General features: G+C 47.4%; 1 protein-coding gene across 4 annotated transcripts in view; it reads left to right on the top strand.

Moving 5' to 3' along the window:
* Positions 1 to 24,957, top strand: part of GFRA1 (GDNF family receptor alpha 1) — a 235,843-nt gene that overhangs the window by 159,058 nt on the left and 51,828 nt on the right. For all 4 annotated transcript variants that reach the window (XM_027960172.3, XM_060404737.1, XM_042238457.2 and 1 more), the window contains one exon: positions 2,719 to 3,055. In XM_027960172.3, coding sequence (XP_027815973.1) covers positions 2,719 to 3,055 — 337 coding nt within the window. The remainder of the gene's footprint in view (positions 1 to 2,718; positions 3,056 to 24,957) is intronic.

Below are 24,957 nucleotides of genomic sequence, written 5' to 3'. Positions count from 1 at the left end.
AAAGAGTCAGACTTGGCTGAGCGACTAACACTATATTCTTAACATAGTTCTTTTTTAAATTTTATTGATTTACAATGTTGATTTATGATGTTGTATCAGTTTCCTCTGTACAGAAAAGTTACTCATCCATACACATATATACATTCTTTCCCATTTTTCTCCACCATTGTTTGTCACAGGACACTGAATATAGTTCCCTGTGTTATGCAGTAGGACCTCATTGTTTATCTGTTCTATGTATAATAGTTTGCCTTTGCTAATCCCAAACTCCCATATGTTCTCTCCCCTAACCCCACTCCCCCTTGGCAACGACAAGCCTGTTCTCTTTATCTGTGAGTCTGTTAGTGTTTCGTAGATATGTTGATTTGCATTGTATTGTAGATTCCACATGTAAGTGATATCATATAGTATTTGTCTTTCTCTTTCTGACTTAGTTCACTTAGTATGATAATTTTTAGGTACCAGTGGGCAGAAGACCTAAATAGACCTTTCTCCAAAGAAGATATACAGATGGCCAATAGATGGATGAAAAGATGCTTGACATCACTCATTATTAAGAGAAATGCAAATCATAACTACAGTGAGGTATCACCTCACATCAGACAGAATGGCCATCATTAAAAACTCTACAATATGCAAATGCTGGAGAGGATGTAGAGAAAAGGGAACCCTCTTCCACTGTTGATGGAAATGGAAATTGGTGCAGTCACTGTGGAAAACAGTATGGAGGTTCCTCAAAAACCCTAAAAATAGAGCTGCCGTATGATTCAGCAGTACTACTCCCTGGCGTATACTCAGATGAAACTATCATTTGAAAAGATATATGCACCCCTATGTTTATTGCAGCGCTATTTACATTAGTCAAGACATGGAAACAACCAGAGTGTACATGGACAGATCAATGGATAAAGAAAATGTGGTTTATACACACAATGGAATATTACTCAGCCATCAGGAAGAGTGAAATCATGCCACTTAGATTTTAAATGCACAATACAGTATCGTTAACTGTAACTGGGATGCTGTACAGCAGATCTCTAGAACTTATTCATCTTGCATCACTGACACTTTAAACTTCTTGAATAACAACTCCCCATTTCTTCCCTTGCTGGAACAAGGGAGGAAATGGGGAGTAGCTACCATTTGTACTGTTGAGTAGCAGTAACTGTCATTTGTACCGTTGAACAGCAGTAACTACCATTCAACTTTCTGCTTCTCTAAGTCTGAGAGTTTTCGATGCCTTGCACATGTAGAGCCATAGAGGATACTGTCCTCCTGTGACTGGTTTATCTCACTTAGTATCATGTCCTTAAGGCTCATCTGTGTTTCTGGATATGGCATATTTCCTTCTTTCTTTAAGGTGGAAAAATATTCCATGTGCCCTTTATATGGATACTAAATACACTGTCCTGTCTTTCAGTCCCATCCAATCCGGCTGAACGCTCTTTGCTCTCGTGCTAATTCTCAAATGCCTTCATGATCCCCATCAATGGGGGATATAAAGAGAATGAAAGGGGGTTTCAGAACCCAAGAAGGGGCTGAGGCCTGAGCCAAAACTTCCTGGGGTTTGAATCCCACAGTTGTGTGGTGCCTGTCTGTTGCCTCCTAGCTGTCTCTGGAGGGTCATTGCTGCACCTAATTATCAATTTTCCATGAGGCGTATTATATATAACTTGGCTCTTGGAGGTTTTTCCATCACTTACCCCTCTCTTTGGTAAGACCTATATTGTGGGAAATAGGCTTCATTTCCCTTATCCGCTCATCTTTTAACTTTACCCATTGGACTTGGCCCTGCCAGCCCACCCAGCCACCCCAGTGGGCCCCACCTCCTCTGTGTTCTGTCTCCAGCCTCACAGAAGGCCTCCTGGCCATGGATGGCCCTGGTTTCTCTGAAAGCCTGAGCACAGAGGGCTTGGGCAGAAGGCAACATATGTTTTGTGAGATTCCTAAGGCCTATGGTTTGTAAGCCCACTGAAATTCTATCCAAAATACTAACTGAATTTTTCTAATCTGCAACCTCAGTACTCACAGATCCCACATTTTCTGTGGTAAGTTAAATGGTAATTGAGGTTTGCAAATTTTTATGTAATTTATTCTGGTTTCCTTCCAGTGGCCTGTGAGCTCAAACTTAAATACAGCTTCGATGTGGTTGCTTCTTCCTGTTTAGAGAGCTGGCATAATATTTTGTCTTCTGGGCTCAAATAACCATGCAATTACTCTGTAATCATATAGTAATTAGCATGTACTATGTGCATTTATTACATAATTATATTCCTGGAGGATCGCATGGCAATTATACTTACATTCAGCATATCATTTTATATACTATATAATAAACAAGTATATAATTTGCTGCTTTTTTCTTTTATCCTAATTTCAGTTTACCAGCCAGGAGCTGGAAACTTGTTTTCCTGTTGCCTTGTTTAGGCCCAGGCAGGCAGGTGTCTGAGCTCCTTTGGCCTCACTCAATACCTCCTAATTATACCTCTGAGACAATGCTAGGAGCTTATGTGCAGCCATGGGTTCCCAGCCTCTGTGCCCCTGATGCTTCCTCATTGTCACAAACTCATTAAGTTATTAGCTTCAAAACACAGAGCTGATGAGAGCTGCCAGGGCTGCCAGGTGGTGAGAGGCCAGATCTCAGTGCAAGCAGAGGACCTGTGCGAGCCGCCCCGGCACCTAGCCCTGTGGTCACCTGCCTCTCTCTCCTTTCTGCAGTGGAGCACATCTCGAAAGGGAACAACTGCCTGGACGCCGCCAAGGCCTGCAACCTGGACGACACCTGCAAGAAGTACAGGTCGGCCTACATCACCCCGTGCACCACCAGCATGTCCAATGACGTCTGCAACCGGCGCAAGTGCCACAAGGCCCTCCGGCAGTTCTTTGACAAGGTCCCGGCCAAGCACAGCTATGGGATGCTCTTCTGTTCCTGCCGAGACATCGCCTGCACCGAGCGGAGGCGGCAGACCATCGTGCCCGTGTGCTCCTACGAGGAGAGGGAGAAACCCAACTGCTTGAGCTTGCAGGAGTCCTGCAAGACCAATTACATCTGCAGGTAAGTGCGCCGGCAGCTGCGTGATGAATGAGGTGGCAGAGAGTGGCCCGCTCTCTGTTTTCTCAGTTTCTCCGTGGGGTGGGAGAGGGGAGTTGTTGGGATGGATGGGGCCAAAACTGACCTCTGCCTCCAGGACAAGGTCCTTCAGAAACTGGGCAGGCATCAGGCTCTTGCACTCAGGAAGGTTTCCATCTTTAATCTGAGAGTGAGGGAATGAGGGAAATAGGACTGTGCTCAATAAGTTCAGAGAGTCACCTGAGGTCAGGTGAGCTTGAAGACATGTGCCCCCACTACTAGAACTGAGAGCTGTCAGGGGTCAAAAAGGGTTAAGAAAGTGGAATGAGGGCTGGTGGAAATAGAGGGGCGTTTCGCATCAAGATCACAAAGCTGGAAGACAGCAGCAAGAGGGTGGAGCTGTGTCCAGCCCTGAAGAGGAGAACTTCCAGAATGCCTAGGTCTGTTCTGGGTCATTTAATCATCAACCTATCTGAGAACAGATGCTTTCCATGCTTCTGGATCTCAGCCCCGATCAGAGACCTGGCAGAGTCTGGGCTGTGTTGTTGAAAACAGGCACTTATTTTCCTTTTTGGCCATGTATTAATTTATTTTAATGTTTAGGGACTCCATGAATATATTCTATGTATATATACTTTTTTCAGAGCAAAAAAGCTGTAGAGAATTAAGTAGAAAGAAAGGAAACGTGTCTTGTCTTTCTGTTCTCACTTGCTCCCAGCCGTCACTGTCGACAGTTTGATGTGTGTCCTTCCAGAACTTCGGGTTGAATTCACTGCTGATGGAAGCCAGTAGATTTTGATTAGCAGAGACTCGAGTCTTCGCAGCCTGAGGCAATGCCGGTGCTGCATTCAGAGCACAGGGTGGATGTCAGGTTAGAGATGCAGACGGGGGCATCATCGGACAGCACCTGTACTCTGCCCTCGGGACAGAGTCAGGAGTCTTCAAATACGGTTGCTGACAAAATCCCACGCACTTGATAAATTTCATGGGCGGACAAGTAGGTGAAGGTGTGACTATATGCTTGTTTTCTTCTAAGTTTCCCCTTTCTTAGGAGCAGAAGGCAGAGAAGAATCTGTCTGATAGTTGGGAGGATTCTGGTGAGCGAAAGTTCTGGTCAGTTTAAGTTTTCTTCTGATAGACCAGAGTCCCGTTCTTTCCTTAGACTAGCTCTGCTGCTGAGTTGCTTCAGTCGTGTCCGACTCTGTGCGACCCAGAGATGGCAGCCCACCAGGCTCCCCTATCCCTGGGATTCTCCAGGCAAGAACACTGGAGTGGGTTGCCATTTCCTTAGTGACCAAAGGAAAATAAAAGTGCTCGTTAACCGGAGAACCCCCCTCATGCGGAAGACTTTCTGGAAGTAATGTCTCCATTTTTTTCCCAAGGTGGAAGCTATGTGAGGAAGAACTCAAATGACTGAGCTTGTGGGAGAAGTCAGGTGTTCAGGCAGTGTGACTCTTCCTCACCTGTCACCCCTGTTGCATTGAGACCCTCATAGCTGAGTGCTGTGATCAGGGATAGCTGTGCTCCAGGGGTCCTGAGGAAGAGGCAGGGCCTCCTTGCAGCCATAACCTGGGGAAACCAATCCTCCAGGGACTCTGAGAACTTTCTAGTGCTAAGTCACTTTAGTCGTGTCCGACTCTTCGTGACCCCATGGACTGTAGCCCACCAGGCCCCTCTGTCCATGGGATTCTCCAGGCAAGAATACTGGAGTGGGTTGCCAGGCCCTCCATCAGGACATCTTCCCCACCCAGGGATTGAACCCGTGTCTTTTATGTCCCCTGCATTGGCAGGCAAGTTCTTTACCACTGAGTGTGATGAGGGGCCAGACCAAGGGAGAAACTGCGGGAGCTTCACCTGGGATTAGAATGCCAGGGAGCTGAAAATCTAAAGATTATCACCTGAAGACCCTGCACCCGAATCCCATGTTCCTGGGCCCCTTCAGTCTTTGAGCAGGAGTCCTTCTGCTAAGAGCAGGTCTTTCCAGGGTTTTCCTTGGCTGGAAGCCAGCTGCAGCCATCCCTGTCTCTGCAGGAGACGTCACCTTTTCACTGATGGTTCAAGCCAGGAGGCCTGGAGATGGGAGGCTGCTATAAGCGGGGGGGATGTAGCAGTGAGTCAGCCCTCCGTCCACTAAGCCAAGGCTGGGAGGAGGGAGAGAGCATGGTGATGGAGCCTTCCCTCCTCGTCTAGCGAGGTGTGTCTTGCACGAGACGTCCAGAGAGGCTTCCTGATACCCCCTCTGCAGCCTGAAAGCCTATTCTGAGGGTTCGTTTGCATCAGTTGGCCTGCCCTATAAAAACAGAAACTCTTTGGAGGGTTGATGAGAACTAGTCAAATCGGATTGCTTCCCTGCTAAGCTGCGGTGAGAAACAGCAAGAAGTTTGGGAACTTGGAAGTGTTCCGAGGAGGCGGCAGAAGAATCTATAGGGAAGGGGATGGTTTGGGTGCTGTTGAGGGACCAGGTTGGCTCCAGGGACCATGTGCATTGCGGCAGCCCCGGTAGCATGGAGTGACTTCAGCTGATGGAGCAACAAGGAACAGGGGACAGCTGGACAGCCCTCACCTAAGGACTGACTGTGCCTGGTCACTCCCAAGGTTGGGCTGCGGTGACAGCAGCCACCACTGGACTGGAAGTGACAACCAGAAACCGCTTTTGTGTGTCTGCCGTGTTTCTGGCTCTGGGCTGTTTGGGAATCTAGATCCTAGACTGTTGGGGGCCCGACCAGGGGAAATTGGCCTCAGTGTGATTGATGGGTTTTATACCCCGTCTTGAGTCCTCTCTAGGAAGGTGAATCAGTGACTTCCCCTGGTGTTACCTGTCGTTATTTAGACTGGAATTTCTTTCCTGAGCTGAGCCTGGACTTATCACTCATGATTACCCCCTCCCTGTCGCATGTGGTAAATGTAATTTAAGCTGCTAGGTAGGCTGGCAGTGTTTTCTTTCATCAGGTTTTATTAATCTTGTCTTTAATTTTATGCCTTTTATTGCATCCCTGCTCGATCCATCTCAGTGAAGCCCTTGTAGTTACTACTACCCACAGCAGCAGCTGGAGCTTTGGCGGAGGGGGATTCATGTTAAAGTAGCTCTGACCTAGATCCATCAGAGGAAGGGAGGTACCCCCAGTGGGATGGCGAAAGGCCCAATGTGAGGATCCCCAAAGGGAAGGGATGACAAGAGGGGAAATCGCTTCCTAAAAAGCATATTCTTTGAAAGCTCGCCTTTCAAATGTTCCATTGCCATCTCAACATCAGTCATTATCAAAGAGCTGCTAAAGCTCATTAAAACTTCCCTGCACTTAATGTTTTCCAACTCCAAGCACACAGGTTTCCTTCCCCAGGGACCAGCGGTGCCTCTGCACAAAACCTGTCTCTCCGGCCTTATGCCTTCAAACAGAGGAGACGCAACTTCAGCGTTGCCTTTTCTGCCTTCCCCTTTTAGAGAAGCCAACAGGTTCTTTCCTCTCAGGGTGGCAAGGGAGAGGTGAGAGCTTGACTGTTTAGTCCTCCTAAACTTGTCTGCAGAAAAGCAAACTCGGAGGTAGTAGAGGAAGAGGGTGATGAAATGTAACAGCCTCCAGGTCTTACTTGGAGGTAAGCACAGTGTCTCCCTTGCCAGTTTGCTCTGGTTGGTTTGATCCTAAAGGGAGCCGATTCCTTTATCCTTGATGCACCTGGTTTATGTACAAAATTCAAACTTGCGACTCTCTCCTCCTTCTGCCCAAACTCTGACATACTAAGTAAGCTCAGCACTTGGACCCTGGCTCAGTTCAGTTCAGTCACTCAGTCATGTCTGACTCTTTGAGACCCCATGGACTGCAGCACACCAGCCCTTCCTGTCCATCACTAACTCCCGGAATTTACTCAAATTCAAGTCCATTGAGTTGGTGATGCCATCCAACCATCTCATCCTCTGTCGTCCCCTACTCCTCATGCCTTCAGTCTTTCCCAGCATCAGGGTCTTTTCAAATGAGTCAGTCCTTCACATCAGGTGGCCAAAGTATGGGAGCTTCAGCTTCAGCATCAGTCCTTCCAGTGAATATTCAGGACTGATTTCCTTTAGGATGGGCTGGTTGAATCTCCTTGCAGTCCAAGGGTCTCTCAAGAGTCTTCTCCAACACCATAGTTCAAAAGCATCAATTCTTTGGCACTCAGCTTTGTTTATAGTCTAACTCTCACATCCATACATGACTACTGGAAAAACCATAGCTTTGACTAGATGGACCTTTGTTAATAAAGTAATGTCTCTGCTTTTTAATATGCTGTCTAGGTTGGTAATAACTTTCCTTCCAAGGAGTAAGCGTCTTTTAATTTCATGGCTGCAGTCACCATCTGCAGTGATTTGAGAGCCCCCCAAAATAAAGTCTGTCACTGTTTCCAGTGTTTCCCCATCTATTTGCCATGAAGCGATGGGACCAGATGCCATGATCTTAGTTTTCTGAATGTTGAGTTTTAAGCCAACTTTTCCACTCTTCTCTTTCACTTTCATCAAGAGGCTCTTTAGTTGTTCTTCACTTTCTGCCATAAGGATGGTGTCATCTGCATATCTGAGGTTACTGGGTGCTACAAACAAATATGTTCATAGCTCTTTAATTTTTCTAATTAATCACTCAGGCACCTTCGCTGTTCTTCATTACCAAAAGAACTAGCATCTTCCTCTTGAGCAAGCCCCCTCCTGTTTTCATCTACGAATTATAGACTTATGTGCCAGAACTTGTTCTGCTTCCAACACCAGGCAAAGAGGGAGCCAGAGGCTACTGGCCAGCGCTCCTGACTTGTGACTATCGAGGCCGCCACATGGTGTTGCTGTTGCGAACAGCCTGGAGTATGCTTGGTGGTTTGGTGGCCGTGCCCTTCGGGGTCATTCTGCACCTGCAGCTCAGGTCCCACAGTCTTGGGTGCAGAGTAACAACTCTTTGTTCCTACTTGGTCTGCAGCCACTATTTCCCAAAACGTGACGTTTTGCCCTGGGGGCTGGGTCCTAGGGGATTCCCATTAGATCCGGCCCTGCAGCTTGAACACACAGCATCTCAGGCTCTCCCTCGACTGGCAGTGCATTCTAGGTGGGATTGAGTGTTACAGTTAACATTTTCCTTCTTTTCTTGAAGTTTTATTGTGTTAAGTTCAGTTCAGTCGCTCAGTCGTGTCCTACTCTTTGCAACCCCATAAACTGCAGCACGCCAGGCCTCCCTGTCCATCACCAACTCCCGGAGTCCACCCAAACCCATGTCCATTGAGTCGGTGATGCCATCCAACCATCTCATCCTCTGTCGTCCCCTTCTCCTCCTGCCCTCAATCTTTCCCAGCGTCAGGGTCTTTTCAAATGAGTCAACTCTCTGCATCAGGTGGCCAAAGTATTGGAGTTTCAGCTTCAGCATCAGTCGTTCCAATGAACACCCAGGACTAATCTCTTTTAGGATGGACTGGTTGGATCTCCTTGCAGTCCAAGGGACTCTCAAGAGTCTTCTCCAACACCACAGTTCAAAAGCATCAATTCTTTGGCACTTGGCTTTGTTTATAGTCCAACTCTCACATCCATACATGACTACTGGAAAAACTATAGCCTTGACTAAACGGACCTTGGTCGCCAAAGCAACGTCTCTGCTTTTTAGTATGCTGTCTAGGTTGGTCATAACTTTCCTCCCAAGGAGTAAGCGTCTTTTAATTTCATGGCTGCAGTCACCATCTGCAGTGGTTTTGGAGTCCCCAAAAATAAAGTCAGCCACTGTTTCTACTGTTTCCCCATCTATTTGCCATGAAGTGATGGGACCAGATGCCATGATCTTAGTTTTCTGAATGTTGAGCTTTAAGCCAACTTTTTCACTCTCCTCTTTTACTTTCATCAAGAGGCTCTTTAGTTCTTCTTCACTTTCTGCCATAAGAACACTTAATATGAAATCTACTCTCTTAACAGGTTGTTAAGTGTGCAATATGGAATTGTCTACAGGCAAAATATTGTACAGTAGAACTCTAGAAGTTACTCATCTTGCATAATTGAGCTTTTGTTCCCACTGATCAGAAACTATCTGCTTCCGCTCCCCCTAGTTCCTGGCACCAGACAATTCTGTTCTTTGGGTCTGTGAGTTTGATGATTTTAGATACCTCATGCAAAGTGGAATGATGCAGTATTTGTCCTTCTGTGACTGTTTTATTTCACTTAACATAATGTCCTTCAGGTTCATCCATATTGTTCCATATTGCTTTTTTAAGGCTTAAACAGTGCTTGGTCAAGGGTATCGCATACCTTTTCAGCAGATTCTGATAATACTGAATTTTGAAAGGAAAGGGATCAGGGCCCTCTGTCTCCAAGGCTTTCTTGTCCACACCTACTCCAAGACTGACTTGCTTCTCTGCCAATGCAGGGGCTCTCTAGGTGGCGCTAGTGGTAAAGAAAGTGTCAGCCAACGCAGGAGACATAAAAGACGCAGGTTCGATGCCTGCGTTGGAAAGGTCCCCAGGACGAGGGCACGGCAATCCACTCCAGTATTCTTGCCTGGAGAGTCCCATGGACAGAGGAGCCTGGTGGGGTCACAAAGAGTCATAGGGTCACAAACAGTTGGACATGACTGAAGCGACTTAACATATACACCCACTGCCAGTGCAGAAGACTGGTTTTCAGTCCCTGGGTTGGAAAGATCTAGAGAAGAAAATGGCAACCCACTCCAGTATTCTTGCCTAGGAAATCCCATGGACAGAGGAGCCTGTCAGGCTATCGTCCATGGAGTAGCCAAAGTGTCAGGCACAACTTAGCAACTAAACAAAACCGCCTCGGTACCCAGGCTCTGCCTCCCCATAGTTGCTAAGAGTGGTAGTTTTGACCAAGTGACCGAGTATATATGGATTTAGCTTTCCCCGGGAACTAAGGATCCTATAATTGTATCCTGGGGGCCTGGTTGTGTTTTGTTTTGTTTTGCTTTTTTAGCAGAACCATGAAGGTCTCCTTTGGTACAGCTCCAGAGGAACGGCATATGTAACTTTCAAAATTCTGCCCTAGCCAACACCACATTTTCCATACTGACGCTGACCCTGTTATACTTAGAGGAAATATGTTGTTGTTAATGTGTTAACTGGGACAACTGGGGAAACATGTCACAAAACCATGCAGCAAATTTCTTCTCCAGTGACTTCCTTGGCCTGACAGTACCAATATATCTTTAAAAGGGGAGAATGTATTTCCTTTGCTTGGAATCAAAGCTGTTTTGCATAGTAAACTGCGACTTTTAAAGAGCAAGGACATCCTCCGCTCTTTGGGCTACCTTCCTGAGTTGAAAACTAGATTCGACATCACGCGATCTCCCGGCTTGTCTTGACATGTGGCAAGCGCACAAGAAAATGGCTCAGAGGATAATTAATGCCTAAAACTAAAAGGGGAGATTAATTTGTCACTTAATTTTATTTTACGCTGATTCATTCACGAATGGAAATCAGCAATTAGACAATGCAAACTTTTGAACCATGGAAAGAAAGGTTCAGGAATATGAGAAAACACAAGTAAAACATTTTCCAGTTCATTTGAGCAGTTTTCATTTCAAATGATTACATGGGTGTCTTTAGCGGTGCAGGGTGGGATAGCTCATTTTTTAAGGTGCCCCACCTGCATGAACTGCCTGCCACCAAGTCTCCAGGCTGGAGCCCCCCAGGACTCCCACGGGGTTGGGGAAAGCTCCTATATGTGTACAGATTCATCAAGCAGAGAGCAGGGATGTCTCCCCCCAGCATCTGCTGAATGGTGGGGAGGAGCGCACTTCCTGGTGGATCTCCCAGATCTCCACTCCCGAGCCTGCACATCCACTTGGCACCAGCTGAGCAGGGTCTGAGCCTGCCATGTCCCTGTCTCACAGGGGTAACCTGAGCTGTGAATCAAGCGGAAACCCACTACAACTTTCTCCATCTTGTCGCCTCCTATCTCTCTCCTTATCTTTCCTTTGGCAGAGGCGAGTGTGAAGCCATTTGTCTGTTCCTGCTGGAGCCTGTTGCTGAGAAATGCCTGTCCAGATATACTCAGCTTTCTGGCTTTCTCTAGCCAGGCCCTCCCTGCGCCTGCCCAGCTCAGGGGCTCTGCTTCCTTCCCCCCACCCAAGATAAGAGATGCTTATCTTATCACCTCACCATCAAAGAGTGGGCTTCCCCCTCTGAAACCTGTTGGAAAAATCCCAGCCACAGACTTTAGCCTTGTTTGGCTCATGTACCCCTCCTTGGACCAGCCAGAGGGCCTATGTCCTCTGGCCCAGTGGAAGCCACCGTAGGCAGTGTCCACAGCAAGAGGGAGGGGAAAGTACCAGGCTCAGGGAAATGAAATGGAGTCCACAGTGCACGCTTCCATCCACATGGAAGTGCCCATACAGCCAGGCACTCAGAGATGAAGACGCAGGCCTTCTAATGATCTCAGAGTCCAACATGAACTGTCCCCTTGCCCTTACCTGTCTGGCCTCTTCTCTGGCTCCCCTGTCTCTCCTTTGTCTGTTTCAGACACTCTGGGCCCTTTGCTGGTCCTCGAATGCACTAGGCGTGTCCACCTCTAGCCTTTGCTCCCACTGTTGTCTCTGCTGGCCCACTCTTTCCCCAGATGCTCCCAGACAAACTCCATCACCTCCACATCTCCTTAAATCTCATTTTAACGTGTTTACACTGGTCACCTTATTTAACATGTAAGTCCTTGCCCACCCCCCTTATCCTGTTCTCCTTTTTTTCACACATTTATCAGCTTCTAACATACTATATAGTTTATTTATTTGTTTTGATTATTGTTTGCCTCTTTTGTCCACTATAGTGTAACTTCCCCAGTTAGGGTTCTCGAACTGTGATATATCCCAAGTGCCTAAAACTGTGCTTGAACAGTATTCTACACTTAATATTTGCTGAATGAATAAATGAGTGAATCAATGTAAAACCTGAGGGAAGGTCAGAGAAGGGGGTTGAATATAGGGATAGATTTGAGGATCATCAACATAGAAGTCATTGAGAGTGTAAATATGATGGGATTTATTCCCCAGAGAAAGTGGGTGAGAAGAGAAATAGGCCAAAGACTGAACCTGTGGAACACCAGGTTTATGGTAAAAAGTGTCTATAAAGGCCTTACAGAGGCAGGAAGTTGGAGAGTTGGAGAATCAACAAAAGACCTCAGCAGAGCTGAGGGAGATCAGATTCTTAGGAATAAAAGTGGGATGAGCCTTGTTGTGTCATTCAAAGGTAAGAGGGTGGAAGAGGAGCATTCAGAATGGACTTAGCATATAAGAAATCTACCTGTCCATCTATCCATCCATACATATATCTCTCCCTTCCTCCAGTTACCCATCCATCCATCCCTCGTCTATCCATCCATCCTCTTATCCATCTGTCTGTCCATCCGTCCATCCATCCAGCTGGTCTACAGTTACTGTGCCAGGAGTAAGGACATGGTTTCTTACCAGCCATACAAAAAAAGAAGACAGGTGCAAATACAGTTATTTCAGCCTGGTGTGGGAGTCTGTGGTCAGGAAGATGCAAAGTGCTGCAGAAGGGCAGAGATAAGAGTAGCCAACTGGGCCTTGGCCTGGGAGGGTCAGCAAAACTTCCTGGAGAAGCTGCCCTCCGAATAGGGCCGAAAGGATGAGCGACATGGGAGAGACCAGCGGCGGTAGAAACGGGATAGAGGCCCAGGGCTGTGGATTTGAGGAAGACGTGGGAGCAAAAACCCATTTGCTGGGTTTTAATGATGAGAGGCACTGGTCTCTGTGATCCCAGCCCACATGGAGGAGCTGGTCTCGCTCACTCCGAAACCTGTTTTCTGTCATTCTTTCCAAACAATTGTCTTTCACGACAAGAATGCAATGTTCTTACATTGTTCAGCCTTACTACCTTTTGTTCCAGACAGGCAGAATGATCATCCCGGCCAGCCTCTGGATCTTGACGCTCTTTATGGCTCAGTAACTAAGACAGCATCAGTTTTAAAGACAGTTTTCACAGAGCTTAGGACATAATGTTCATCACAGCCTCTTAGCATCATTCGAAACATTAAAAAAAATAAAAAGCGCTCCTCAGGTAATACATGCTCATTAAGTTCTTACTTTATCTAATTTCCTTTTGAGCACTCATTGCTTATTATAGAGTAGTTTCTCTGTGACAGCTTACTGATGGCAAGAGATGTTTCTACAAACAGGAAAAAATCTTTCCAGACCACACTGATTTTCTTAGTATTAACTCAAGCGCTTACTCGGGCACATTCACTGAGCACAGTCTGTCTGACCTGAGGGTCCCAGGTGTGTAAGTCACATGACTGTTACCCAGGAGTTCCCACTCACCTGGTTGCTTGGGCTCCCTCCATAACTCCTTGCTGAACTGTCGCTGGAGTTTATAGAGTCCTTGACCTTCACCTTCCCCCAGGCAGCAGATATCAGGGACTTGGCTGTGTATCTCAGGGGAGATGAACTCTCTGCTGTCACAGAGTGACAGCAGGCTCTAAACAATCCATGGTTTTGTCCCCAACTTGGGGTCATCCAAGTGCTGGTCTTCCTACGTATGTTCTCCTTGCCCTCTGGCCAGTTCATGAATCATAGGAAAACCTCCGTGCTGTGGCTTGCATCTTGAATGCAGTGCTGATAAAACATGCGGTGGGTGAGAAGTGATGAAGTGGGGGTGGGTGGGGGACTTGCAGGGAGCTCTGGGACCCAGGATTTCAGACCATTTTGTCGAAGATCCCAGTTGGTCCCCTCTGCTGCTTTGTGCAGATTGTTGCTTTTCCAAGGGGAACTCTTCTGCTCTGCCCAGTGACCTTTTCAGGTACTAGGGCCCATGAAGTTCCCAGACAGGGTCACCTAGCTCCCCCGTTAAGTCTAGACCTAAATCCAACATACAGATTTTGGAGTCTCTCTCTCTCTCTCTTTTATTCTCTGTTCTTTCAGAAGGGGATGCTTTCATTTCATACCCTTCTTTTTTTCACATGTGTTTTATCCACGGAGCAAACAGTTGGGGGGAAGAGAGGTCCTAGTGTTCCCAGAGGGCTTCCCCCTTATCCAGACCAACAGCCTTTGGGGTCCATGGGTACCCATTCTGGCTGGCATACTGGGCCCTTAAGCTGAGGCTGTTCCCTCCCATCCCAGCCTCCACAGGACACACGACTTCTTTTGGTCATGTGCAGTTTGTTGCTGACAGTGGTTCCCTTAGCCTGTTACCCAGAGCCATCTCATTTTGTGCAAGAAAGTCCGCCCTGCCACCCCGCCCCGCACCAGGTGGCTGTCACGTTTGACTAGTGCCCTGCTCTCACACCCAGACTTGGAGTCCCACTCCACCCAAGGACACCCCAGATGCCCACTCAGGCACTACCCTGACTTAGACATCCTGCAGTCACGTTGGCATTTGCATTTCTACGAGGCATTTTTGGCTCAGTGAATGGGAAATTGCTCTGTGATTTCCGAAAGCAATTAATTATGCAGAAAATGTTGCATCAAAAAGAAAAAACAAAAACACAAGCATTTAAAACAACCATCAATGTGAAAAGTGTCACCAAGCTGGAGTTGGGCCTTTTTTCCCCCCTTCAGTAAGCTGTCAGTGTATTTGTGAGTGGGGCAGCCCTGGGCTGTCATCTGGGTTCTGCTGGTTCAAGGACATGAACAGCTCATGGCCTCAGTTTTGCATCTATAAATGATTCCATCTTCACAGGGCAGCCATAAGGGTTAAATGCAATATCTAGGCAAAGATGTTAGCACAGAGCCTGCCACCTAACAGAGCAAACATTCAATAAATCTTTTTTCCTTTCTCCCTACCTCAAACTTTCCACACATTTTGATCATAGAGGACAAAGGAAGTATAAGATTCCAAATGCAACATTTCCCACCCCATCCCTGCTCCATCAGCAGACGGAGACCTTTAAAGTAGGATTTGTGGGTGGAAAGGGTAGGTTTTTACTGCTTTACACTTTTATGCACCCACAGCATTAAGCAGCGTGTGGAAATTCCAACACAGTTACATGAGGCTGTGCTGCTAAGCTTCATATTGATACATCACCATCTTTTCAGTTGGTACCATTAGGGAAAAGTGGGAGGCGGAGGTGGGGGTTGACAGAGTCCAGAGGTGTTTGGAGCATGTGTCATCTCAAGAACGCTTCTGTCTAGAAGAGACAATTATCACCATACAAAGATACCCACTGAGATGCGGATGGAGCTGGCCACGAGTTTGTTGGGCCTGGAGTCCTAGATTCACTATTGTTTTAACTGAATGGGCAGTGGGGGTGCCCCTGGCAGCCTCTCTGGGCACGTGCTGCTTCAGTGACCCAGAGTAACCGTAAATAAAGTGTCCTTAGAGGTGCTTGTGTCTGAGTCAGGGATGTGAGGCATCGAGCAAAGGGCAGTCACTGACTCAGGGCCCCTGAATCCGACCCTTCCTCTCATCTGCGTGGTTCTGTGCCATGATTCATCTGATCCTCCTGCCAGGCACAGGATGGCTCGTGCAAGACTTAGGGGCTCAGAATCTGCAAAGCCAGGGACATTATTGCAGGAACGTGTGGGTGACGGTGATGGTGATGAAGGTGATGACGAAGAAGGTGACATTTATGTGGCATTTGCAGCACGCCAGGCACTGTGCTGGGCACTCCACCACCCTGGAAGTGGGGGCTGACGTCCTCCTCCCTGGTCCACAGAGGAGGGGGCGTGATCTTTAGCAGCTTCTGCAGTTTTCCAAGTGGTGTCACTGGAACCAGAGCCCAGAGGGGCCAAGGGGCTGCAGAGCCAGGGTTCTTCTGTCCGCTGTCTGCCTATTTCTGGTGTGATGTATGTGTCTCCTGAAAACTACCCTCTCGGGGTATGTGAAGTCGGATATTGCAGCTGATTTTGTTTCTAACTCTTTATTTATTCATTTTAAAGCAAAAATTTTAAATAAGAGACCTTGGGCTCTTGATAAGGCATAAATGCCCCCTCATTAAACATACTGGGTTGGCCAAAATGTTCGTTCAGTTTTGCATACGATGTTACAGGGTGGGCGGCGAAGAATCCCTGAAAGCACTTTTTGGCCAACCGAATGATTTACTTCTCATTAGGACAGTGGTTTTCAAACTTTTGGTTTCAGAACTCCTTTATATTCTTAAAATTACTGAGTTTTGTATATGTGGGCTAAATCTATCTATGCTTACCATATTGGGAGTCAAAGCTGGAAAAGTGTTTATGTATTTATTACTTCATTTAAAAATAGCACCAAGATACCCATTATAGGTTACCATAAATAACAGAACATAGTTTGTTTTTTTTTAAATTCTTACATTTTTCCAAAACAAAAAAAAATTCAGGGAGAAGCGTGACATCGTTTTACACTTTCAGAAATCTAGTGTCTGACCAGAGGACACCTGGATTCTAATATCTGCTACGGCATTCAGGCAGTTTCAGTACCGCATGTTACCTCTGGCCTCTGGAAGAACTCCATGGTACTCTCGTGAGAACATGAGTATGAGGATAAACCAAGACTTAGCGTGGCTGGGAAAATAGTTTTGACTCAAGAACACCTAAAAGGCTCTCTGAGATTGCCAGGGTTCCCACACGTCACTTTGAGAACTGCTGCACTAAGATCAGAATCGTCTTGGGCTGGAAGACGTGTGCCCACAAGCGTCCATGTGCAGTCCGAGTGTGTGTGTGTGGCCGCCTTGTGTCCAGCCTGTTCACTCCAGCAGGTCAGGATGGTGAGGCTGGGGGCGGTGGCTGGGAGCCGGTGCCACAGCCCTTCCAGGTGGAAGTGGGTACCAGTAACCAGGAAGCTGCTGAACTTCCCCATCAGCTGCCACTCCGGGGCTGTGTGGCAGTGAGGGAGTCTGGCCCAGCTTGCTTTCCTGCCCTGAGAGATGCCTTCCCGACAGACAGCACCTCCCTTCTGGTTTCTAGTGCAACAAAGCATTTTAGTGTTGTATTTAGCGCAGTCAGGCAGAACTCTGCACTGACGTATAAAAACACATTGTGTCCAAGACTCGGTGATGCTTTTTTCTCTGGGAGGGGCTTGGTCAGAGTGTGCCCGGTAACCTTCTGGTCCTTGCAATATGTGGAATGTGGACCATGTCAGAGGCAACCCTTCTCTGCTTTCCCCGCTCCATCATCATCTGCTGTGGGAGAAACTAAAGGACTGTAATGGACTCAGGCCTGAGATAACCCTTAGAATAAGAGATGCTGGGAAACTGGCAGTTTGAGAGTCCTGTGAGCACCTGGACATTGGAATTCCTATTGGATGGTTAGCTGGCTCCATATAACAGCTTTAAACTTCTTAGAATGGGGGTCTGGGGAGAGTATGTCATCTGTCTATATATGTTCACTCCAGCAAAGGATCCTGACATTGTCTTGTGGGAAAACCTTTCTGTGGAAATAGACCAAAGCAAATGGGAAATGCCTCTTCCATGTTCCAAGTTGAAAAATTCGAGTTGAAGCATTTTTAACTACAAAGATGGTTTGAGAAAGCTGACTTCTGCTCAAACCTTCTAGCAGGTGGTTGATTCCTTCAGTGGCTTAGCAGAGCTGGGGTGCCCGGTGCTTTGTGGGGCCCAGAACATTCCCAGTGGCGCTGATACTGATCTGGGGTCCACACTTGGAAAGACACTGTCTTAAGGAACGTTGCTACAGGAACCTGGTAGGCTACAGTCCATGGGATCATAAAGAGTCAGACACGACTTAACAACTGAACAAAAATAAGGAAGGTTGACCAGGTGATAGCCAAGGCTAATGGACCTCACTCTGCTGTCGGGGTCTGCAAGCTGAGGATGTGAAGGAGTGAGCTGCTTGACAGGCCCTGTGGGGCACTGAGAGTTAGCAGGGGCCCTAGAAGAGGCCAGCACACTGTGGCGGAAGTGTGGACTGTTAGCCCAGATTTCAGGGTGGCGCATAGGAGGAGACAACAGCTGGGCAGTTTCTGTGCTGCCCTAAGTTGGGCTCTATCTGGATGGCTGTGGGATCCACCGTGGAGTACTCTAAGGTCTTCCCAGGCCATAACTGAGCCATGGATGGTTCAGAGGATGCTGAGCCACGGCCAAGGTGAATCTATTTAGTCACCGCCTGAACTGGTCCTACAGCAAGGCAGAACCCTACCTGCATTGATTGTGCAGAGGAAGTAGGCAGTCTGGTCATCCATAGGCTGAGCTTGGCCTGAGACTGGAATTCATTTGGCTGAGTTATGCCAGAAAAAAAGGAAAGCAAAGCCGAGCATTTAAGACAATTATCTGAATAGAAATCTTCCTCCTAAAATGCCCTTCAGAGCAATCTTCGGCTTGAATGATTCACATGAGGAAAGCTGACATGCGCATTCTGCTCTTCTTGTTGCTTTTTCCAAGTGGGAGTGTCTTTGGTTGTCAGGAGGGAACTCAGGATGGGCCGTGCCTATGGAGGAGCTGTGACACAGGTTACTCAACCACACATGGATGTTCAAGATTCAAAAGTGCTACGATTCCATGAGCAAGCTCACTGTGAACCTTGATTTGTTCAAAGAAATATGCAGGCTATCTCTCTGCTGCTAGCTCATTGCTGGTCATAGGGCAGGTGCAGCTGGTGGGGGACCAGATGCAGTGTCCCAGCGGGGCTGTATCTCCATCTTTGTCCCTGTCCCACCAGGGCCACCACGTCACATGCAGCATCTGGCATTGTAGGTGCTTAGTGACCGTGGTCCTTGGAAAGTTGGTGTCTTTATTGAACCCAGTGCAGCCTGTGCCAGCCACTGTGCCAGGCGCTAGGTGATCAGCACCCTTGGTCTTGGGCACCAAGGTGCCGAGGTACCTTTGTTAGTCTGTTAGTCGGATGCTGGGGTTCTGTCTAGGCTGTTCCCCAGCATCCCTAGGCTCAGAGAAAGCAGGAAAGGCTGTTTTCTGGATTTATAAGAGGTGCCACTGAACACTGCCTGTCCGTGGGACTCTATCTCAAGCCCCTTGGGAGAGCATTCTCTTGAGGGAGCCAGGCTTCGTGCCCTTGTCCACATGGTGGTGGAGGGTGCTGGCCTCAGGTGCTCCCGGAACCCAGCTGATATTGTAACCCTCCTAGGCTGAGGGTCCTGGAGAATGCACTTGCTTCCTCTCTACCTGTCCCTTCATGTGAAAGGACACTTAACTCACCTGCCCTGTTACCTGCCCCTCAGGATTGAGACTGGAGAGACAGAGCCGGCCTTGAAAGCCCCTTGATAGTAGTAACAGCTGCACTCATATCTGGTCCTTCGTGGAGCACTGAACTCGGTGCCAGACACTGGATTCTGGGCCTTAATCCTCCCACAGCCCTGCTGTCAGGCGCTTGTATTTCACACCCAGGGAACTGCAGAGACAAAACCCAGCAGGGGCTCTTGGGATTGGAACCATGGTCTGACCTCAGGGCTCACGCACACCCTTTTACACTATGCCCAACACCCGCCAGTGCCAGGGAGGGCCCACACGTGTGTCTGCTCTGCTGGGCGAGGCACCCAAGGAGGTGATCCCAGCCAGACCAGTCCCTGTCTCATGTCTCCAGACTCCGGAGTGGCCTCTGTAGCCAGGAAAGGGTGTTTAGGGAGCTGCTGTCTTCTCCCTGTGGGTCTGGGGAGTCCCACGTTTTGCACCCCTCCCTTGAAGAGGATGACCATGTTCACAGCCTGGGGAAGTGAGATGCTCAGGGAGGGCCCACCTGGGCCAGGATGACTTCACACGGCCGTATCCTCAGAATGCATTTGGACCTTACTGAGCAGTAACAACAGATATTATTTTTTATTTTATGTTTTTAAACTGCAAGCACTATTAAACCAAAAGAATGCCCACTAATTCTGTCATTACATTTTATTGGGCCTAGTAAAGATCACTTATATCCCTTTAAATCAGATTTCGGCTTCTTATGTGCGCAGTTCACAGCAAAATGGCGGCAAATGTCCAAGAGCTAGAATTAAAAGATGGAACATTAATTCTTCTTTCATTGCTACAGGAGTGAGTGTAAGGTGGAGGATCCCTAGTCCTCTTTGCAAAATCTGGCTCTAACTCTTACCAGCTGGATGTTGGCCTTTCTGGACCCCAGGGTCCTCCACTGTAAAATAAGACTAAGCTGGCTGGTCAGGTTATGGGGTGTTATGGGGCATGGTGACAGGCTGTGAATAAACCTAGCTGTTTGTGCAACGCCTAGAGCAGCTGGATGTGGACTGCTGTATCCCCTCATCTGAACCCAACTCTTAACACCAAGATGTCCATGAAGAATATTGACCTGCAAGTGACTGGAGCCATACGTAGTGTGTGGCACTTGGATTCATTTGTTCACTCACTCATTCAGTGAATGTTTTCTGAACATCTGCCTTGTTGCTGTTCAGTCGCTCAGTCCTGTCCGACTCTTTGCAATTCCACAGACTGTAGCACGCCAGGCCTCCCTGTCTTTCACTATCTCCCAGAGTTTTCTCAAACTCATGTCCATTGAGTCAGTGATGCCATCCAACCATCTCATCCTCTGTCACCTCCTTCTCCTCCTACCCTCAATCTTTCCCAGCATCAGGGTCTTTTCCAATGAGTCAGCTCTTTATATCAGGTGGCCAAAGTATTGGAGCTTCAGCATCAGTCCTTCCAATGAATATTCGCAGTTGATTTCCTTTAGGATGGACTGGTTTGATCTCCTTGTTATCCAAGGGACTCTCAAGCATCTTCTCCACCACCACAATTTGCAAGCATCAGTTCTTTGGTGCTCAGCCTTCTTTATTGTCCAACTCTTATATAAGTACATGATTACTGAGAAAAGCATAGCTTTGACTATATGGATCTTTGTCAGCAAAGCAATGTCTCTGCTTTTTAATACACTGTCTAGGTTTGTCATAGCTTTTCTTCCAAGGAGCAAGTGTCTTTTAATTTCACGACTGCAGTCACAGTCCGCTTGTGCCAGGCCTGATCCCAGTTGCTTGCCTTCTCATGGCGGAAGCAGTGTATCATCAAAGTGAAGAGGTGAAAAAGAAACTGACGGAAGGGAGATGTGGATGCAAAGGCCAAAGCCAGCATGCTCCGTGGGGCTCAGAGCGGGGAGGAGAGTTGGTGGGAGGGCTCAGAGGAGACCCCTGATGTCACTGTAAATGGGTCAAAATAACTCCTCAAGATCACCCGTTTGGGTGGAATGGTTGAGGGAAGATGGTTTATGAGAACCATGGAAATCAGCTGCTCTGCTCTGTAGGGGGGGAAAAGGTGGAATGTAGTTTTAAATTCAACTGAGAGCATTAGGTAACACGTAGAAACTGGGATTGGGAGTGTGGGTGCAGTGGGGTATGGAGTGAAGTGGAAGCGTGCTGTTGAAAGGAGGATGTTAACATGAGAATAGGTCCCTAAAAAGAGTATGTATTTTCTGAAATATAGGGGGAGTTATCATCTGATAGCAATGGAATAAGTGATTTATTCTTTTGACGTGTAACACCACAATTCCGTCTCCCGAACAGTGCCCCATCTAGGAAGGAAGATATTAGGGACTAGTTGTTTGCTGAGCTCAAAGTCTTTGTTGACCTTAAAACAACTTGCCTGGAAGAAAAATGACCTCGTGTGTATTTACTATTGAACATAATTTTCCTTAGGAAGTCTGCAACCCTATTAAAGATTAATAGGAGATCTTCTTTTCATATGTTTCTGCTTAAAGTCTGTTTGTGCAAGTACACGCTGTAACCATTCAGACATCCGTGCGCCTTTCCCCCTCCCCACCCCCTCGCAGGGCACAGAAGCTAGACTCCTTTAACGTGTGGCAGATGAACATTCGACGGAGTGGAGCTTGCAGCTTGGGACTCGGGTCTCACAGGGCTGTCATTTGGGGGTAGAGAGGGACAAAGGGGAAGCTTTGCAAATCGGTAAGGCGAGAGAGCCTGTGTAATTTTAATTTTTCATTTTTTGGGAACCCTGAAGCAGCAAGGTTTGACTGAAGAAAACTAGGCAGCATTTGGGAGAATTTCTAGAGTTTACCTGTGTTTCATCAAAGAAGTATCCATAATTATTGTTCAGTTTGTCTGGTCATAAACACTGTGGTGTAACATTCTGTCCTTCTGGGGGTGCAGACAGCACCTCCTTAAATTTGCACTGGCTTGATGCCAGCCAGGCCAGTAGAGGATACCGTATTGGGATCATGGGTGGTGACCTGTAGAATTGCCTTGACCTGCTTCTGTGGGTGTGATTCCACTGCCCTATAAAACTCATTTTTCTGCTTGAAGATGTGGAGGCCTCACCGGAAAAATCTCTCTTTGGTCCTAATGGAAGGAAAAAGCCTGATGTTAATCGTGAGCTTATCGAGCACATACAGACCTTGAACAGGTGGATTAGTGACCTTAGGACAAAGCATTTCATCTGCCAACTTATTAGCAGATGGATTCTAAGGGAAGTATCTGTGTGGTCATCTCTACCCTCGGGCTTCATGAGGTCTCAAGGTCAGAGCAGAACAGGAAACAGCAGCGCAGATGAGCTCTACCCTCATCTAGGAATCTGCTTTACTTGTAAACAGGTGATAGGTGCCAGGTACACATAATCCTTCAGGAACACTTGGAAGGACTTCCTGTCATTCAGCCAGAGTAAATTAAGCTTCAGGAAAGTTAAGGTACTTGCCCCAAATGTCATGGTTTAGTAAGCGATTGAATTGAAATTTAAGTCCTGGCCCATTTTCAAATTCTATATGCAAAGCCTTTACTGAGTCCTGCTTTTTCATAGTGTTTTCATTTTCTGTTGCTGCTGGAACAAATTACTATAAATGTGGTGGCTTTAAATAACACAGATGTATTCTCTTCCAGTTTCTGGAGGTCAGAAGCACTACCTGGATCCCACTGAGCTGAAATCAAGGCATCTGCAGGGCTGAGTTCCTGCTGGAATCTTGTCTCATTTCTTGACTCATGGCCCCTCCCTCCGTCTTCCACATCAGCAGCAGCCAGTCCAGTCTTTCTCACATGGTATCACTCTGACCTCCTCTTCTGCCTCCCTCTTCAACTTTTAAAGACCCTTGTGATTACATTGAGCCCATCTGGACAATCCAGATTAATCTCCCCACCTCAAGGTCCACAACTTTAATCACATCTGCAAGGAGGCACTATTACCATGTCAGCTGACATAGTCTTAGGTCTCAGATTCCAGCGTCTAGAATGCACACATCTTCATGGACCATTGTTCTGCCTCACATAGTAGTTTCTCTCTTGAGCATCCATCTTGTTTTCAATTTTTGGTGTACCATGGATTGTGGAACTAGATTCCCACCCCACCCGCCCTTCCCAGTGGTTTCTAGAAATCACAGAGCCAGGTACCTAGCTTTCATCTAGCCAGGACAATGTATGCATTTTGTACTAACCACACCACTGCCTCTCTATTATCTTTCTTTGGCCCCAAATACCCACATTAATTTTTGCATTTATTCTGTTGCTTTAAAGCTACACCTGAATTCATCTTAAAATTCTTTCTGAAGCAAGAGTGGGCATAAATAAATGAAACCATGGTGGGTGACCTTTGCTGCCCTGGGTACCTAAGGCAGTTGACTTAGAGTTTCTTAGATTCCAGGATGAATGTCAGGCAACTTCCGTAATTCACTCCTGAAGACGGAGGTGCCTGCAGAATTCTTGTTGACTTTGTTTTTTAGTTTGCTACTTTGTGTCCTACTCTTTGTGACCCCACGGACTGTAGCCCACCAGGCTCCTCTGTCCATGGCATTTCCCAGGCAAGAATATTGGAGTGGTTGCCATTTCCTACTCCTGGGCATCTTCTCGACCCGGGGATCAAATGTTCATCTCCCGCATTAGCCAGCAGATTCTTTACCCCTGAACCACCTGGGAAGCCCCACCTGCAGAATTCCATATGAAGTAAATTCACAGCTTGTTGGTTTGAAGTTTTTAAGATGTGATTCTACTGGCGAAAGATCGGGTGAACATCCAGATTTCTGTTCTCCTAGTGGCCAGAAGTCACAAAACTGATTAATGAAGTTTTCCTGCAGACATATTAAAGAAAAAAAGTATTGCATAAGATTCACTTCAAGAGTGTTAGCATCTTTGTCACAGACAGCTGTTGGATACTTGAGAGCATAAATGATACTTTCATTATCCAGAAAAAAAACCTCCCAATTTCTTTTCTACCTCCATTTCTTCCTGTAAGATCAAGTACCACCAAAGGTAGGTTTTCTGCAATAATGGGTGTGCTATAGCATGAATAATACAAAACAGATCTATTTGATTTCAGTATGCAGTATAGCGTTGTTTGTAATGTAGCTATACTCCCATCATGACTGAGAGTCTGCTTACCGCATGACTAGCGGTGTGTGTGTTGGAGAAATTTGCTGAGGGAGCGGAAGGGAGGAGTCTCAGCTGAAGGACAGCTCTGGGGCATCGAGTCAGGGACTGCAAGGAGCCTCTTCTGGGCTGGGGTGGATCCCCGTACCAACCACCCTAGCTTATTTTTCAGATTTGCCACGTAGAGATGAGCTGTCAAGCCCTGTCAGCCCTCTGCAGGTATGGATGGACAGCTGTCACTGTTCATGCTGGGTGACTTGGTGAGAGGTGTGGAGACTGAGCTGATGCTGACCTGGACTTCCCTCTGGGGGCTGCTGCAGTTTGATGTGAACAGAAAGGCTGAGGAGGCATTGCATCTCTGCCCTGCAGCCTGCTTTTACCGAGCCCACCACCCAGAGATAGACCCCAAGCCAGACGCATGGACTAAAACGATGCGTGCCTCCACCTACATTTGCTCTTGTTGTGGGTCAGTCTGAGACCTAAGCCTCCTGGGACCCATGTGCTAGACTGGGAGCTGCCAAGGAGCCAGCAGAGCAGGGCCTCCCCAGGATGAGAGGCACAGGTTCAGGGCCTTGGGTCAAAGGGGCTGGAACCTCCCCAAGAATCTCAATGACCCTGAGCAGGGATTTGAGGGGGAACAGGCATTGACTTCTGCTTGTGTCCCAGGAAACACAAACATTAGGCAAGTCTTGAAGACTGCTGGGACCTCACACCTCCCTTTCCCAGTCACATGTGGCTGC

This window comes from Ovis aries, chromosome 22 (genome assembly GCF_016772045.2).
Source record: "Ovis aries strain OAR_USU_Benz2616 breed Rambouillet chromosome 22, ARS-UI_Ramb_v3.0, whole genome shotgun sequence".
Lineage (NCBI taxonomy): Eukaryota > Metazoa > Chordata > Mammalia > Artiodactyla > Bovidae > Ovis > Ovis aries.
Note: the sequence above shows the minus strand (reverse complement) of the source record. Positions and strands in the feature narration are given on the sequence as shown.